The sequence below is a fragment of the Dreissena polymorpha genome, chromosome 15 (assembly GCF_020536995.1).
Source record: "Dreissena polymorpha isolate Duluth1 chromosome 15, UMN_Dpol_1.0, whole genome shotgun sequence".
NCBI lineage: Eukaryota > Metazoa > Mollusca > Bivalvia > Myida > Dreissenidae > Dreissena > Dreissena polymorpha.
In genome coordinates, this window is record NC_068369.1 from 28,152,347 (window position 1) to 28,167,267 (window position 14,921).

A 14,921-nucleotide genomic window follows, 5' to 3' on the forward strand; every position below is an offset into this window, starting at 1 on the left:
TACACATATCACAGCTTTACTTCAAAAAATAAGGAAACAACAAGAACAACATTTATGAGCTCTTAAGCATACAATTGCTTGTTAGCAAAAAGCATAATTATTCACAAGTTTGATGACATGAATAATAATAATTATGAAAATTAGGTTATTATTATGAAAATTATGTAATGGAAGAAGTTAATAAAGATTTAACATAATAATAACATAGTATATGTTCCTTTAACATCAAAAATGTTAGTTGTTAATACAATAATGAGACAAAGAGAACACTGTTCTACATAATTAGTTTCACTTTAACATTGATATAGGAAATATTATATACTTAGATGACTTAATTTGTTTCTAAATTGCTCCTTAAACAATTTGCATTATATATATATATTTGGACAGATTAATAATGATTTCTTTTTTTTTGGGGGGGGGGGGGTTGATAATATGACTTTAAATATGTTTTTCTAATATATTTGTATAATGGACATATAACTAAGAAATGGTATTAACTTTCTACGACGTTAAGAATACAAAATTTACATTTCCTTTTATCCCGAGCAATATTGTGTTATCGAACGCGTTCTATTTCTAATCTATGTGATGATAGGCGGAATTTAGTAATTGCTATTTTAAATTGTTTCGTTGTTATGATATCCAGATATTGTTCTGTATTAAACGTACCCTTGATGCGGCAATATGTATTTAGTCTTGATGAATTGTTGATCTCACTGTATCAGTGTTGTTTGTAATGATCAAATAATCGTTGCTTTATTAGATTGAATATGTATGTTTGTTCAGATTTTTATTTCATTGATTCTTGTTGGGTCCATACATAAGAGTATTCATTTGCTTTGATAAGCCCAATTTCTATTGTTGTATGTTATGTTTTGTTCTGCGTCATTGAGTAGTAATTCATATGTAATTTTTATCAGACTATCATTTGTACACGATATTATTTTAAACCAAGATTTAAATATGTGTAATTTACGCATCACAGATAAGGGGTATCATCCTCAAACGCCATACAGTGCTGATAGATCTGTTGGTTTGTTGACACTTATATTTTGTCTTAAAAATTGTGTATTGATACAATGAAGTGGACTTTGCAAGTTTAATAGCGGATTGTTTAACAAGTACATACTCTTACTATTGGAAAGGTAATTGACTTTCGAATGCAGGATTATTAAAAAAAGAAAAGAAATAAGATGTACACACATTGGTACATACAAATTTGTTTTTTACAAGAATTCAAGTATTCTACCTTTTTTATATTAGCAAACAAACATTAATAATTAACATGCAACCAGTATACAATATATAAATAATTGCACAGCATGTTTTACCAAAGCTAAACAATTATTGAATATAACTTAGTAACGTCCAACTTGTTACACAAAAGAGTAAATAAAAGTATTGCCCAAAAGGGTTTTGAACAATTCTTAGTCTCAGTTATCTCAACAATTTACAATTCACGTTCCATTTTTTTTCCTGCTGACTGAAGTTGATGATTTAAACTTTGGACGGTTGTGAGTATTTTAGCTTGCAAGTTGCATGCAGACCTGACTGTGAAATAATCAACGCATTTTTAACCATTACTAAACATATCTGTTACCTATTATATCTATAAAATATTATCAACTTCATGTTAACATTTACAGACATAAACTCATTTAATAAAATATGGTAAATTCCTAATTTCCTTGTTGTTTTTTAATACCTATTAAATTATCTTAAGTAATATCGACAATAGCTCAAACCTACACATAATTATAGTATTATAATCTGACATGAACGAAAACAAGTTAAGCCCTACAATCCTATTTTAAAACAAACATACACGTTTAGAATAAGAAAGCATTAAAACGTATGTACTTACGAGTAAAAACAATCATTGCTGTCAATGTTAACAAAAGAAGACTTTGAAGGTTTGTTGTGTTTAATACGTGTTTAAGGTCTCACCCGATGTGGATTACCATCTTCTCAGTGAGAAAATCCTCTATCTCTATCAATATCAGTTTATTCATGTCCTATTGGAAATCAATCAAACTTTGCCATGAACTGCTATCATTTGATTCCTCGCCACTTTAACCCAGTAGGGTATTTCTATTTCAACAAAGAATCAATGGTGACACTCAACCGACGTTGAATAGAGTTTGTAAATGTTCTTTAATTAATTCTAGAAGGGTTTGCGCTTTTTTTCTGATATTGCCATACAGCCCAAACGTATTAGATTTGTATTATTTCTCTTAACAAGAAATCAAAAGCTGTATTTCAAGGTTGCGTTTCGCGTCAATTAACATCGACGTCATGTGTAAGAGAATTTCTGCTTGCGACGTCATTAAATAAAAGTGTAATGTTTGAAGAATATGGCCATGCATTTTGTTAAGTCAGAACAACATGTTATACACTGGAAATTAACCTGGATCTGGAAGGATTGTATATGTAGTTTTAGAGGATGTTTCTTTGGAGATTATCAATAAGAGTAATGTTATATCCTGTGGCTTTAGTGCATAGCTATCGCTAAAACATAAATATCGATTTTTAATCACAATAAAAAAAAAATCTAAATGCGTTATTTATGAAGACATTACGTGAGTATTGACGACAAAATAGGAACATAATGTTGTTATTTCAATTTTGACTGCATGTTATAAGTGAATTACCAGTGTTATTCACTGATATTTCTCAACAACATACAGAATTTAAAAACAAATATGTAAACTCTTTCTAACGTAATTCCATTCATCTTAATGTGATCTTTTCTAAGCTTTGCATTGCCCCCTTTCCCAGCGAAGACCAGTCAAATAGTCATGTCCTCCCTAGTACAGACCAAGTACCACCGGTCAAAGAGTCAAACCTTAAGTGATAAAATATTAATTATTAATTGACATTAACAACACATAATAACAATACAATGTCTCTACACCAAATATGCAAATGGCGTAAACGTATTTAATTAACCTCTCCGTTAAATAAAACTCTGATAATGATTTGAATGTTCCTATCTTTCAATGACTCAATGGATTGGATAATAGTCCCATATTTGAAGGTGAAGAGTATTACTGAAACAATTATAGGGGGTTGGCTGAAACCACCAAAGGGGCTTTGATATTTGTCTCCTGAATAGTTTAATTGGTTAGTTGATCTATAATATATTATGTCTGTTAGTTGGTAGGTTGGTATGTTTGTTGGTTGATATATTAGTTGGCCTGCCAGTTGGATTGTATGTCTTATGGTTCGTTGGTTGGTATGGTTAGTAGTTAATGCATTGGTTGGTTTATTTGTATGCCTGTTGATAAGTGTGTTGAATGGTATGTTGTCTGTTTGTTTGATAGATTGTATGTTTGTTGGTCTGTTGGGTAGTATGTAGTTTGGCTGGTATGACTGTTAGTTGGTCTGATGGTTGGTTAGTCTGATGATTGGTAAGTATGTATTTTGGTTTGTCAATTTGTTGGATGGTCCGTTGGTTAGTTAGATGGCTGGTTGGCCGATTGGTCGGTATGTGTGTTGCTTTGTTCGTCTGTTGGATGGTATATCTGAATGTTGGTCGGTTGGTCTTGTGGTTTGTTGGTCTGTTGGATGGAATTGGATATATGCTGCTTGATATGTCTTTTGGTTGGTTGGTTGGTTGGTTGGTCTGATTGTACATTAGTTGGCCGGTCGCTTAGTTGGTTAGTTGGTTGGTTGTTTGTTTGTTTGGTTGATGCATATGTTTCGTTTATGTAGCAGTGTTTTTGTATGTTGGATGGTGTTTCTATTTGTTTGTCGCTTGGTACATCTTGTGGTTGGTCTTTTCTCTTATTGGTCTGTGTTGGATGTTATGTGTATTGATTCAGTGAGCTAAAATAATAATGTTTTATCAAACAAAATGATTTAAACTACATTATTTAACAATTAATAGCTTTCTAAGAGAACGAATTTAAATCGAATTACTTTTCTTTTTCATGATATGAGTAATTGCCAGGTAGTCAAACTACCTCAAGTTACGCTTCAAACAATAAATTAACGACTTAATCTGACAACTTCCATGTGAACTTATTGAATGGACATGCGTTAATGTATTGTTCTAAAATTGTGTATTTTGGTAGCTTGTATTTATAAATGGCTTAGGATTGGTCAAAGTGGACTAAGGTCACTGTTACTGTTAGGTCTAGTTAACTAGTCAGTAATGCGCTGAATTTGTTTGTTCAGGTAGCTTACATGCAGAACGGAATTGGGATTGCATAGTTCACATTTGTCACACGTGTGCTTCCATCAAGGGCAATGCCTGACGTTGATATATTCAAAATACATGACTTGAATGTCAAATTTGTGTAAAGGCGGAGTAAGTCGGTATTAACCACCCTCATTTATAGCTCTTGATTGGCAGAAGGAATTGTATTTGTATATCAAGGTAAAAACTTCACATAAATTTTACATATGTTTAACTTGTATACGTTTTGCAGGAAAACGGAAATGTTCACTTTATAACAGTCAAGGAGAGCCATACTCTACCATTATTCGTTGAGTGGACAAAGGATCAGTAAACTTTATGAGGATGGATCAAGTATGCATGCTGGTAAGAATCATCGTGAATTCATCCTGATATCATTAGGAATATGTTTTTTTTTAAATAAAATTATAAACTTTGAAGACTTTCTATGTGAGTTCTATTGTTGGAAATGCAAGGAATATGTTTTTTATTATTATTATTATTATTATTATTATTATTATTATTATAATTATTATTGATTTAAATACATTTGAGTAATCATGCAGTTTTACTGTCACAACATCACATTTCTATAAAAAGAAAATGAATTCCAGTGAAAGATACACTTTCTGACAATGTGCTTCTAGTTTGTAGTTGTACAATTGTGATACATTTACAGTAGGCTTTAGAATTTACATTTTTTACATGTTTCATTACCTTGTATACACCTATCAACAATTTAATTGTTGTAATTGATTTTTGAAGCATTGTTTCTAAGTTTTAGTGGCTGTCAAACTGTATTTTCCTGCTATTGTTGCAATATATAAACGGAACTTAAGTCATAAGAGTGCACTTGCAATTGTATGAAATGTGAGGTGTTACACTGATGTGTCTATAGATTGTAATCATGTGTAACTGTATTGGAAATATATAATTGCTTCAAATAGTTTTATCCGCTCAATCATTAATGTGTACTTGTTCATGTTAATAGTCATTCAGTTCATCTTTATAATTTTGCTACACATCATTTCTAAGTAACCAGTTGCATATCACGATGTCAAACTGTTCCATAATAAACTAAGAATTGACCTTCACTGACACTGAAACATTTATTTTTTATAGATTGTATTCGTATGTAAGATGAGTAAATGCCTATTCATAAGAACACATTTGTAATTCAATACCACTGCAGATATAGTAAGATAATATAACATTCACAGTATTTCAATATCTTGATTTTGCTCTGTTTCGCAGTTTCGTGTGCTGTGAGTCCAAAAGGAGACAGGCTGTACATTACAAGCCACGACCATAACACGCTCCTCACCCTGGCCAGGGATGGATCAGTCCTGGCTATCTTCTCGGACCCAGAATTAAAACGTCCATTTGGTTTGCATGTGACCGATGCGGGCCAGGTGCTGGTTTGTGGATTAAAGTCCCACACTATACTACAGGTGGACTGCGAGGGGAGGACTAAGCTTGCCACTCTGGTTAAAATGGGTGAAATGGATCATCCTACGGTAGTCTGCTACAGCAGTACCACATCTTCCATCATTTCAGGATGGACTAATAGCAAAAACATCCTTGTGTTCAGGGTGGAATAGCTTACTATCTGAAGTAAAGTAAAAAGTGATATTCATTACAACGGAAATGCGATATTGTGTATTAGAGAGTATGTATATTTAATAATACGGTAGAAACATGTTTGTATAATTGCAAACGTGTTTTAATTATACTATTGTTGTATTATAAAGTATTTATAGAACATCAGGAATTAATACATCATGTGTAAGTTGTTATTTTAAATATACATCTATTATTTATTTGTCTTTTAATGGGAAAGTTATCGTGCACTCTGTGTCAAGAAACACAAAGCAATTAAGTTAAACGTTAATATTTGGACATCAATATACATGTACATTTTTGTTCTATTTTTAGAGGTCATATCCACATACATGTAAGAAATGAAAATTAATCACTTGCAAGTATTCGTAAAATGATAAAAAATGATTATTAAAGAAGCGTCATGGGCTTCCATAAAACGACTTTGATGTTTTGAGTATTATTTACTGAAAGGATATAAAATAATGTGATTTTATTAATTGTTATGTGTTAAGCACATAATGGTTAAGCATTATCAACTATTAAGTTGATACATGTGCTTTAAGTTTAATACATTTTCTTAATACTGTATTATATTATTACCACAACTGATATGTGTTTGACTTATTAGAAAAGGAATGTGACTTGTAATTGAGACATTTTTTATTTAATCCATTATGTAATTAGTTTTTACGTTACTTATAAACTTATCAGTATTGATCTGCTGGTTTGATGTGCATTTCTGTTGTACATTAACTACTCGGGCAAATACATTTGTGCTACACAAACTTGTTCACTGTTAAAACGTCAGCTGTTAAACAGTCCTTTAACAGAATATACTGCGCAAGACGATTTTTAAGATTTTAAAGAAGAGCATTTCTTCTTACAAATCTGACATTAAAGACAATTACGGATGCAGCCAATACTCAAAGAATCCAACTTTATTCGACTGTAGTAACATCTTGAATTTGATGCAAGATCTGCACTCGGTGGTGCTCCAACCAAACCCGGACTTCTTCGAGGGCCCTTCTACCCACCTGGTATAGGCCCGAAGCTTCAATGCCATCAGTTTTCAGGGAAAATTAATTAATACGTGGATTGAAACTTTCATTGCAACCATCTTACTGTCAATATTAGCAAGCGTATTTAATGGTGTCTGATGAGCGTACGCTTCGGAATCATTAACATTTAATGTTTAATTCAATTTAACAATGTGTACTCATATGAACTTTATTTTAAGGTCAAAGTGTAATAACTACTTTCTGTTAGTTAAAAGCTCTCTATGTCATGCCACCAGCACAAAGGACCACCATGGAAATAAGAGTCGCTCTTTTTTGTGTTATCCTTGGTGTTTGGTGTGCATGTCATGGTTTATTTATTCTCATGTGTTCTACTATTCTGTATTATACATGTTGTTTTAAATGTCCATGTATGTATATTCTATACCGAAATAAATCAATCAAATCAAACATGGCGGTTTTCATCCCAAAGTGACAGTTCTGCTTACCTAAATAACCCGCTTAGTTTTTGATCAGCCATGAATCAAATTGAGCAAAACTAATTAAGTTATGTTCAACAACAAAACACCTGGCACTTACAAGCACATCCTGATAGGGTTTATTGAGAAAAGACGAAACAAAAAAATGTATCACCTATATCGCTTCTAACAGGAGATTACTCAGTCTTGCGAACATATACAGTGAAACCTTGGCATAACTAGGTAGATATTTCTTAACACATCGTTCTGATCTACACTCAATTTTTTTCAATAATAAGGTATCGATGAAAACATGATGCACTTGAGTTAATGTACGCAGACTCATACTTATACCATTCGGCAATTTAAGTACAGTTTCACTAAAGGCACAATGACATATCAAATTGCAACCAGACGGGAAGTTAAGTGTGTACGGCTGCCATGTTATGGACATGAGTACGAATCTTTCAATAAAACACCTGACCTGTGTATTTTGCCATTGACTGCCAAAAATTGTTAACAAGATGTGTGCCGTGGTTTGGAACTTAACATTTAATGTGATTACACTAACATAGTGACTCATTACGTTTAAAAAAATAATTAAACGAAATCAAATCCAGCTGAACAAAGTTCTTTAAAAACATTAAATAATTCGATTATAAACTCCATAAGCGGTCCTTAACAAGTGAAAACGTTTGAATTAATTGAAGAATGTTTGTATCATGTCCTTCATATGTGATTTTATGCAGCAATAAGAAAATCCTATGAAATTTTTTATCTTTGTTTTGTGTGTGTGTACATTTAGTAGGTTTCTGAAAATGGAAAAGACGATAATATAAAATCACATGTGTACAGTAATATGTTAACTTTGCTAATTTGCAGATTGGAAAAATTAAAACGAACTTGTTACAATGCAAATTCAAATTAAATTCTATTATTGGCTTGTTTGTGATATCTTTAAGGCGATGGAGTGTCTGCATCGCTCACCATGGTTCAATTCCTTAAACGACATTTCCAATCTTCCAATATATGTCGCGTAATCATTTTGTACTTAATTTAACAGAAAAAGCATTGAACATTATATATTATATTTGGTAAAGTAGATATCTTTAAAACACACACAATTAACCATACATGTTAAATTCCCCAACCAAACATAAGTAGTATAATTTTAGAAACCGTTTTTCTGATGTATGTTGTTATGCTTTTAATGGGTGCTTAATGAATGAATAACATTATTTTTCACGAGAGTTTTGGTCTTAGACTTTTAAAAAATCAATCAATAAACATTTAAGTAATATTTATCATCATCTCTGCAATGGTAAGTTTTAGTCTGTATAATAATATGTAATCATATTTGTATATACGTTGACTAAATGTTGTATGAATATTTTATGTGTTAAAAAAGCATTTTAAAACAATATATTGAAATGGCCTTTATCATATAGTATGTGTGTTAATTTTTTTTTCTTCTTTGCCTTTTCTTCCCCTTAAAACATCGAAACAAACTAACAGTTCTAAAGCTACATAGTGTCTCACTCGGCATCAGTTGATTGTGAATGATCCGATTCAATTTAATCATTTGTTTACATATCAAGTGCATCGAAGGCAGAAATCTTATAAAGTTAGTATAGAGTGTTTTTTTCTGGTGAGAATCTATACTTTTCTGGTGAGAATCTATACTTGGTGGCCTTTATTGAGGTCTTGACATTGCTCAGAGTCTCAGAGAGAGAGAGAGAGAGAGAGAGAGAGAGAGAGAGAGAGAGAGAGAGAGAGAGGAGAGAGAGAGAGAGAGAGAGAGAGAGAGAGAGAGAGAGAGAGAGAGAGAGAGAGAGAGAGAGAGAGAGAGAGAGAGAGAGAGAGAGAGAGAGAGAGAGAGAGAGAGAGAGAGAGAGAGAGGTCGAACATGGATTTCAGCTTCACACAATGTACATAGTTGAGCTGTTCTTGTTGTCATCAATTCATATGTGACTGTTCTGAAGTCGACTAGCATATTTTACGTTTATTTTGCCACGATTATTGTTTAGAACGCGTACCTGCATTTACAAACATGAAAAACAGCGCGTGCGGTCAACAGTTTAAAACTGAAAGAAGAAACCTCTAATACCACTGGCTCCAAATATTACATTTAGGAGCACAGGGTGAACATCTTCTAGCGCACAATCCTCGGTCTTGTAGTCCAGCGCTCTGCCAAAAGAGCCAGTCGGACCGAAGATATCATTGTGTGTATTTCGAAGTGTATGAGGTTTTTCTGTTCCTGAGGCTACATTATGTCTTATACCGGAATGGCCCCCAAGGACTTTTACCTAATTACCTTACTAGACTCACGAACGTTGAGACACGTTTTCTATTAATAGCTGCCATTCAAAGCTATTACCAGTTGCAATGTCAGTTTGATCTTTTGATGTTGAAGGGGAGAAGAAACCGGAGTTACCAGAGGAGACCCACTTGTCCGGTATGGTGACTATTAACCAAACTCACATGCTTCCGGGAGAATGGATTGAACATGGGGCCCCTTAAGTGAGAAGCGCATGTACCACCACTGCGCAAAACGAACAGCCTCGTCGAAAGGAACACTTCAGTTAAATATACAGTACAATACAATATGAACGTGTATACCCCCTCAGTCGGTTATTTGTGTTTACTTGTTACAAAATACCCTTACCCTTGCTCACGAACAGCACATTTGTCTTTGCGCGTTAGCTTTTTTTAATACAACACTTTGATTTTAAAACTCAAACGGATATTTCGTATTAACTTAATAATGATTTTCTAGGTTACTTCATTTGCAAAGTTTAAACCGAAATAACACTTATAGCAGTAAGCTAAACTGTTGCTTTAGTATGCACTAAATAGTACACGAATTGGCATTATATCAGTAACGCAAGGGCTCTTCATCTGAGCGGCGCAGAACACTCATTTAAGTAACGTTATTTTACAATAATGTAATCAGTATAACAGTGTTGCTCTAAATTAACCAAAGTGTTACAATACATAATGAATGTGTTTTTCAATTTTCGGAAAAAATCTCTGCATTAATTGTTTTCCCAGTACGCCCTCCAAAATATTCATATAGTTCCCAAAACCGCTTCAAGAAGTGGCCTTATAGTGTTTACAATTTTATTAACTTCATTTTGCATTGTGTTTCTACTTCTGGGGCGACCGCTATGTAATAATATGCCATGATTGATGGCGATTGGTGTCAGGACCCGGCAATCATTTCTGTTGTTAATAATATGCCGTGATTGCAGGCGATCGGTGTCAGGACCCGGCAATATTTTATGTTGTTAATAATATGCCGTGATTGCAGGCGATTGGTGTCATGACCCGGCAATCTTTTCTGTTGTTAATAATATGCCATGATTTAAGGCAACTGGTGTCAGGACCCGGCAATCTTTTCTGTTGTTAATAATATGCCATGATTGAAGGCGATTGGTGTCAGGACCCGGCAATCTTTTTTGTTGTTTATAATATGCCATGATTGAAGGCGATTGGTGTCAGGTCCCGGCAATCATTATGTTGTTAATAATATACCATGATTGAAGAAGATTGGTGTCAGGACCCGGCAATCATTTATGTTGTTAATAATATGCCATGATTGAAGGCGATTGGTGTCAGGACCCGGCAATTTTTTCTGTTGTTAATAATATGCCATGATTGCAACGATTGGTGTCAGGAACCGGCAATCATTTCTGTTGTTAATAATATGCCGTGATTGCAGGCGATTGGTGCCAGTACCCGGCAATCTTTTCTGTTGTTAATAATATGCCATGATTGAAGGCGATTGGTGTTAAGTCCCGGCGATTTTTTCTGTTGCTAATAATATGCCATGATTGAAATCGATTGGTGTCATGACCCGGCAATCATTTCTGTTGTTAATAATATGCCATGATTGAAGGCGATTGGTGTCAGGACCCGGCAATCTTTTCTGTTGTTAATTATATGCCGTGATTGCAGGCGATTGGTGTCAGGATACGGCAATCTTTTATGTTGTTAATAATATGCCGTGATTGCAGGCGATTGATGCCAGGACCCGGCAATCTTTTCTGTTGTTAATAATATTCCGTGATTGAAGGCGATTGGCGTCAGGACCCGGGAATCATTTTTGTTGTTAATAATATGCCGTGATTGCAGTCGATTGGTTTCAGGACCCGGTAATCTTTTCTGTTGTTAATAATATGCTATGATTGCATGCGATTGGTGTCAAGACCCGGTAATCTTTTCTGCTGTTAATAATATGCCATTATTGCATGCGACTGGTGCCAGGACCCGGCAATCTTTTCTGTTGTTAATAATATGCCATGATTGAAGGCGATTGATGCCAGGACCCGGCAATCGGTTATGTTGTTAATAATATGTTATGATTGAAGGCGATTGGTGTCAGGACCCGGCAATCTTTGCTGCTGTTATTAATATGCCATGATTGCATGCGATTGGTGTCAGGACCCGGTAATCTTTTCTGTTGTTAATAATATGCCATGATTGCATGCGACCGATGCCAGGACCCGGCAATTTTTTCTGTTGTTAATAATATGCCATTATTGAAAGCGATAGTGCCAGGACCCGACAATCTTTTAAGTTGTTAGTTATATGCCGTGATTGCAGGCGATTGGTGTCCGGACCCGGTAATCTTGTCTAATGTTAATAATATGTCATGATTGCATGCCAGTGGTGTAAGGACCCGGTAATCTTTTCTGTTGTTAATAATATGCCATGATTGCATGCGACTAATGCCAGGACCAGGCAATCTTTTCTGTTGTTAGTTATATGCCGTGATTGCAGGCGATTGGTTTCAGGACCCGGAAATCATTTCTGTTGTTATTATATGCCATAATTGCAGGCGAATGGTGTCAGGACCCGGTAATCATTTATGTTGTTAATAATATGCCGTGATTGCAGGCGATTGGTGTCAGGACCCGGCAATCATTTATGTTCTTAATAATATGCCATGATTGCATGCGATTGGTGTCTGGAACCGGTAATCTTTTCTGTTGTTAATAATATGCCATGATTGCATGCGACTGGTGCCAGGACCCGACAATCTTTTCTGTTGTTAATAATATGCCATGATTGAAGGCGATTGGTGCCAGGACCCGGCAATCTTTTTTGTTGTTAATAATATGCCGTGATGTCATGCGACTGGTGCCAGGACCTTGCAATCTTTACTGTTGTTAATATTAAGCCATGATTGCAGGCGATTGATTACGGGACCCGGCAATCTTTTCTGTTGTTAATAATATGCCGTGATTGCAGGCGATTGGTGTCAGGACCCGGCAATCTTTTCTGTTGTTAATAATATGCAATGATTGTAGTCGTTTGGTGTCAGGACCCGGCAATCTTTTCTGTTGATAATAATATGCCATGATTGAAGGCGATTGGTGCCAGGACCCGGCAATCTTTTCTGTTGTTAATAATATGCCATGATTGAATGCGATTGGTGTCAGGACCCGTCAATCATTTCTGTTGTTAATAATATGCCATGATTGAAGGCGATTGGTGTAAGGACCCTGCATTATTTATGTTGTTAATAATATGCCATGATTGAAGGCGATTGGTGCCAGGACCCGGCAATCTATTCTGTTGTTAATAATATGCCATGATTGAATGCGATTGGTGTCAGGACCCGTCAATCATTTCTGTTGTTAATAATATGCCATGATTGAAGGCGATTGGTGTCAGGACCCTGCATTATTTATGTTGTTAATAATATGCCATGATTGAAGGCGGTTGGTGTCAGGACATGGCAATCTTTTCTGTTGTTAATAATATGCCGTGATTGAAGGCGATTGGTGCTAGGACCCGGTAATCTGTTCAGTTGTTAATAATATGCCGTGATTGCATGCGACTGGGTCCAGGACCTGGCAATCTTTTCAGTTGTTAATAATATGCCATGATTGCAGGCGACTGGTGCCAGGACCCGGCAATCATTTTCAGTTGTTAATAATATGCCGTGATTACAGGCGATTGGTGTCAGGACCCGGCAATCTTTTTTGTTGTTAATAATATTCCGTGATTGAAGGCGATTGGTTTTAGGACCCGGTAATCATTTCTGTTGTTAATACTATGCCATGATTGCATGCGACTGGTGTCAGGACCCGGTAATCTTTTCTGTTGTTAATAATATGCCATGATTGAAGGCGATTGTTGCCAGGACCCGGCAATCTTTTCTGTTGTTAATAATATGTCGTGATTGCATGCGACTGGTGCCAGGACCTGCCAATCTTTTCTGTTGTTAATGATATGCCATGATTGCAGGCGATTAGTGTCAGGACCCTGCAATCTTTTCTGTTGTTAATAATATGCCATGATTGAAGGCTATTGGTGTCAGGACACAGCAATCTTTTCTACTCTTAATTATATGCCATGATTTAAGGCGACTGTTGCCAGGACCCGACAATCTTTTCTGTTGTTAATAATATGCCATGATTAAAGGCGATTGGTGTCAGGACCCGGCAATCTTTTCTGTTGTTAATAATATGCCATGATTAAAGGCGATTTGTGTCAGGACCCGTCAATCATTTCTGTTGTTAATACTATGCCATGATTGAAGGCAATTGGTGTCAGGACACGGCATTATTTATGTTGTTAATAATATGCAATGCTTAAAGGCGATTGGTGTCAGGACAATCTTTTATGTTGTTAATAATATGCCGTGATTGCATGCGATTGGTGTCAGGACCCGGCAATCTGTTCAGTTGTTAATAATATACCGTGATTGCATGCGACTAGGTCCAGGACCTGGCGATCTTTTCTGTTGTTAATAATATGCCATGATTGCAGGCGACTGGTGCCAGGACCCGGCAATCTTTTCTGTTGTTAATAATATGCCGTGATTGCAGGCGATTGGTGTCAGGACCCGGTAATCTTTTCTGTTGTTAATAATATGCCGTGATTGAAGGCGATTGGTGTCAGGACCCGGCAATCATTTCTGTTGTCAATAATATGCCATGATTGCATGCGACTGGTGTCAGGACCCGGTAATCTTTTCTGTTGTTAATAATATGTCGTGATTGCATTCGACTGGTGCCAGGACCTGGCAATCTTTTCTGTTGTTAATAATATGCCGTGATTGCAGGCGATTGGTGTCAGGACCCGGTAATCTTTTCTGTTGTTAATAATATGCCATGATTGAAGGCTATTGGTGTCAGGACCCAGCAATCTTTTCTGCTGTTAATAATATGCCATGTTTTAAGGCGACTGGTGCCAGGACCCGGCAATATTTTCTGTTGTTAATAACATGCCATGATTGAAGGCGATTGGTGCCAGGACCCGGCAATGTTTTCTGTTGTTAATAATTAACATGATTGAAGGCGATTGGTGTCAGGTCCCGGCAATCATATCTGTTGTTAATAATATACCATGATTGAAGGCGATTGGTGTCAGGACCCGGCAATCATTTATGTTGTTAATAATATGCCATGATTAAAGGCGATTGGTGTCAGGACCCGGCAATCTTTTCTGTTGTTAATAATATGCCATGATTGCGGGCGATTGGTTTCAGGACCCGGCAATCTTTTCAGTTGTTAATAATATGCCGTGATTGCATGCGACTGGTGCCAGGTCCTGGCAATATTTTCTGTTGTTAATAATATGCCATGATTGCAGGCGACTGGTGTCAGGACCCGGCAATCTTTTCAGTTGTTAATAATTTGCCGAAATTGC

General features: G+C 35.6%; 2 protein-coding genes across 3 annotated transcripts in view; one reads left to right on the plus strand and one right to left on the minus strand.

Moving 5' to 3' along the window:
• Positions 1–9,779, plus strand: part of LOC127859639 (myosin heavy chain, cardiac muscle isoform-like) — a 36,876-nt gene extending 27,097 nt beyond the window's left edge. The window contains exons 33-35 of the mRNA XM_052397145.1: positions 1,944–1,974; positions 5,438–5,716; positions 9,673–9,779. Of these exons, the coding sequence (XP_052253105.1) occupies positions 1,944–1,974; positions 5,438–5,716; positions 9,673–9,779 (417 nt within the window). The remainder of the gene's footprint in view (positions 1–1,943; positions 1,975–5,437; positions 5,717–9,672) is intronic.
• LOC127860712 (uncharacterized) overlaps positions 1–14,921 on the minus strand; it is a 372,542-nt gene that overhangs the window by 177,555 nt on the left and 180,066 nt on the right. The gene's annotated exons all lie outside the window — the stretch shown is intronic.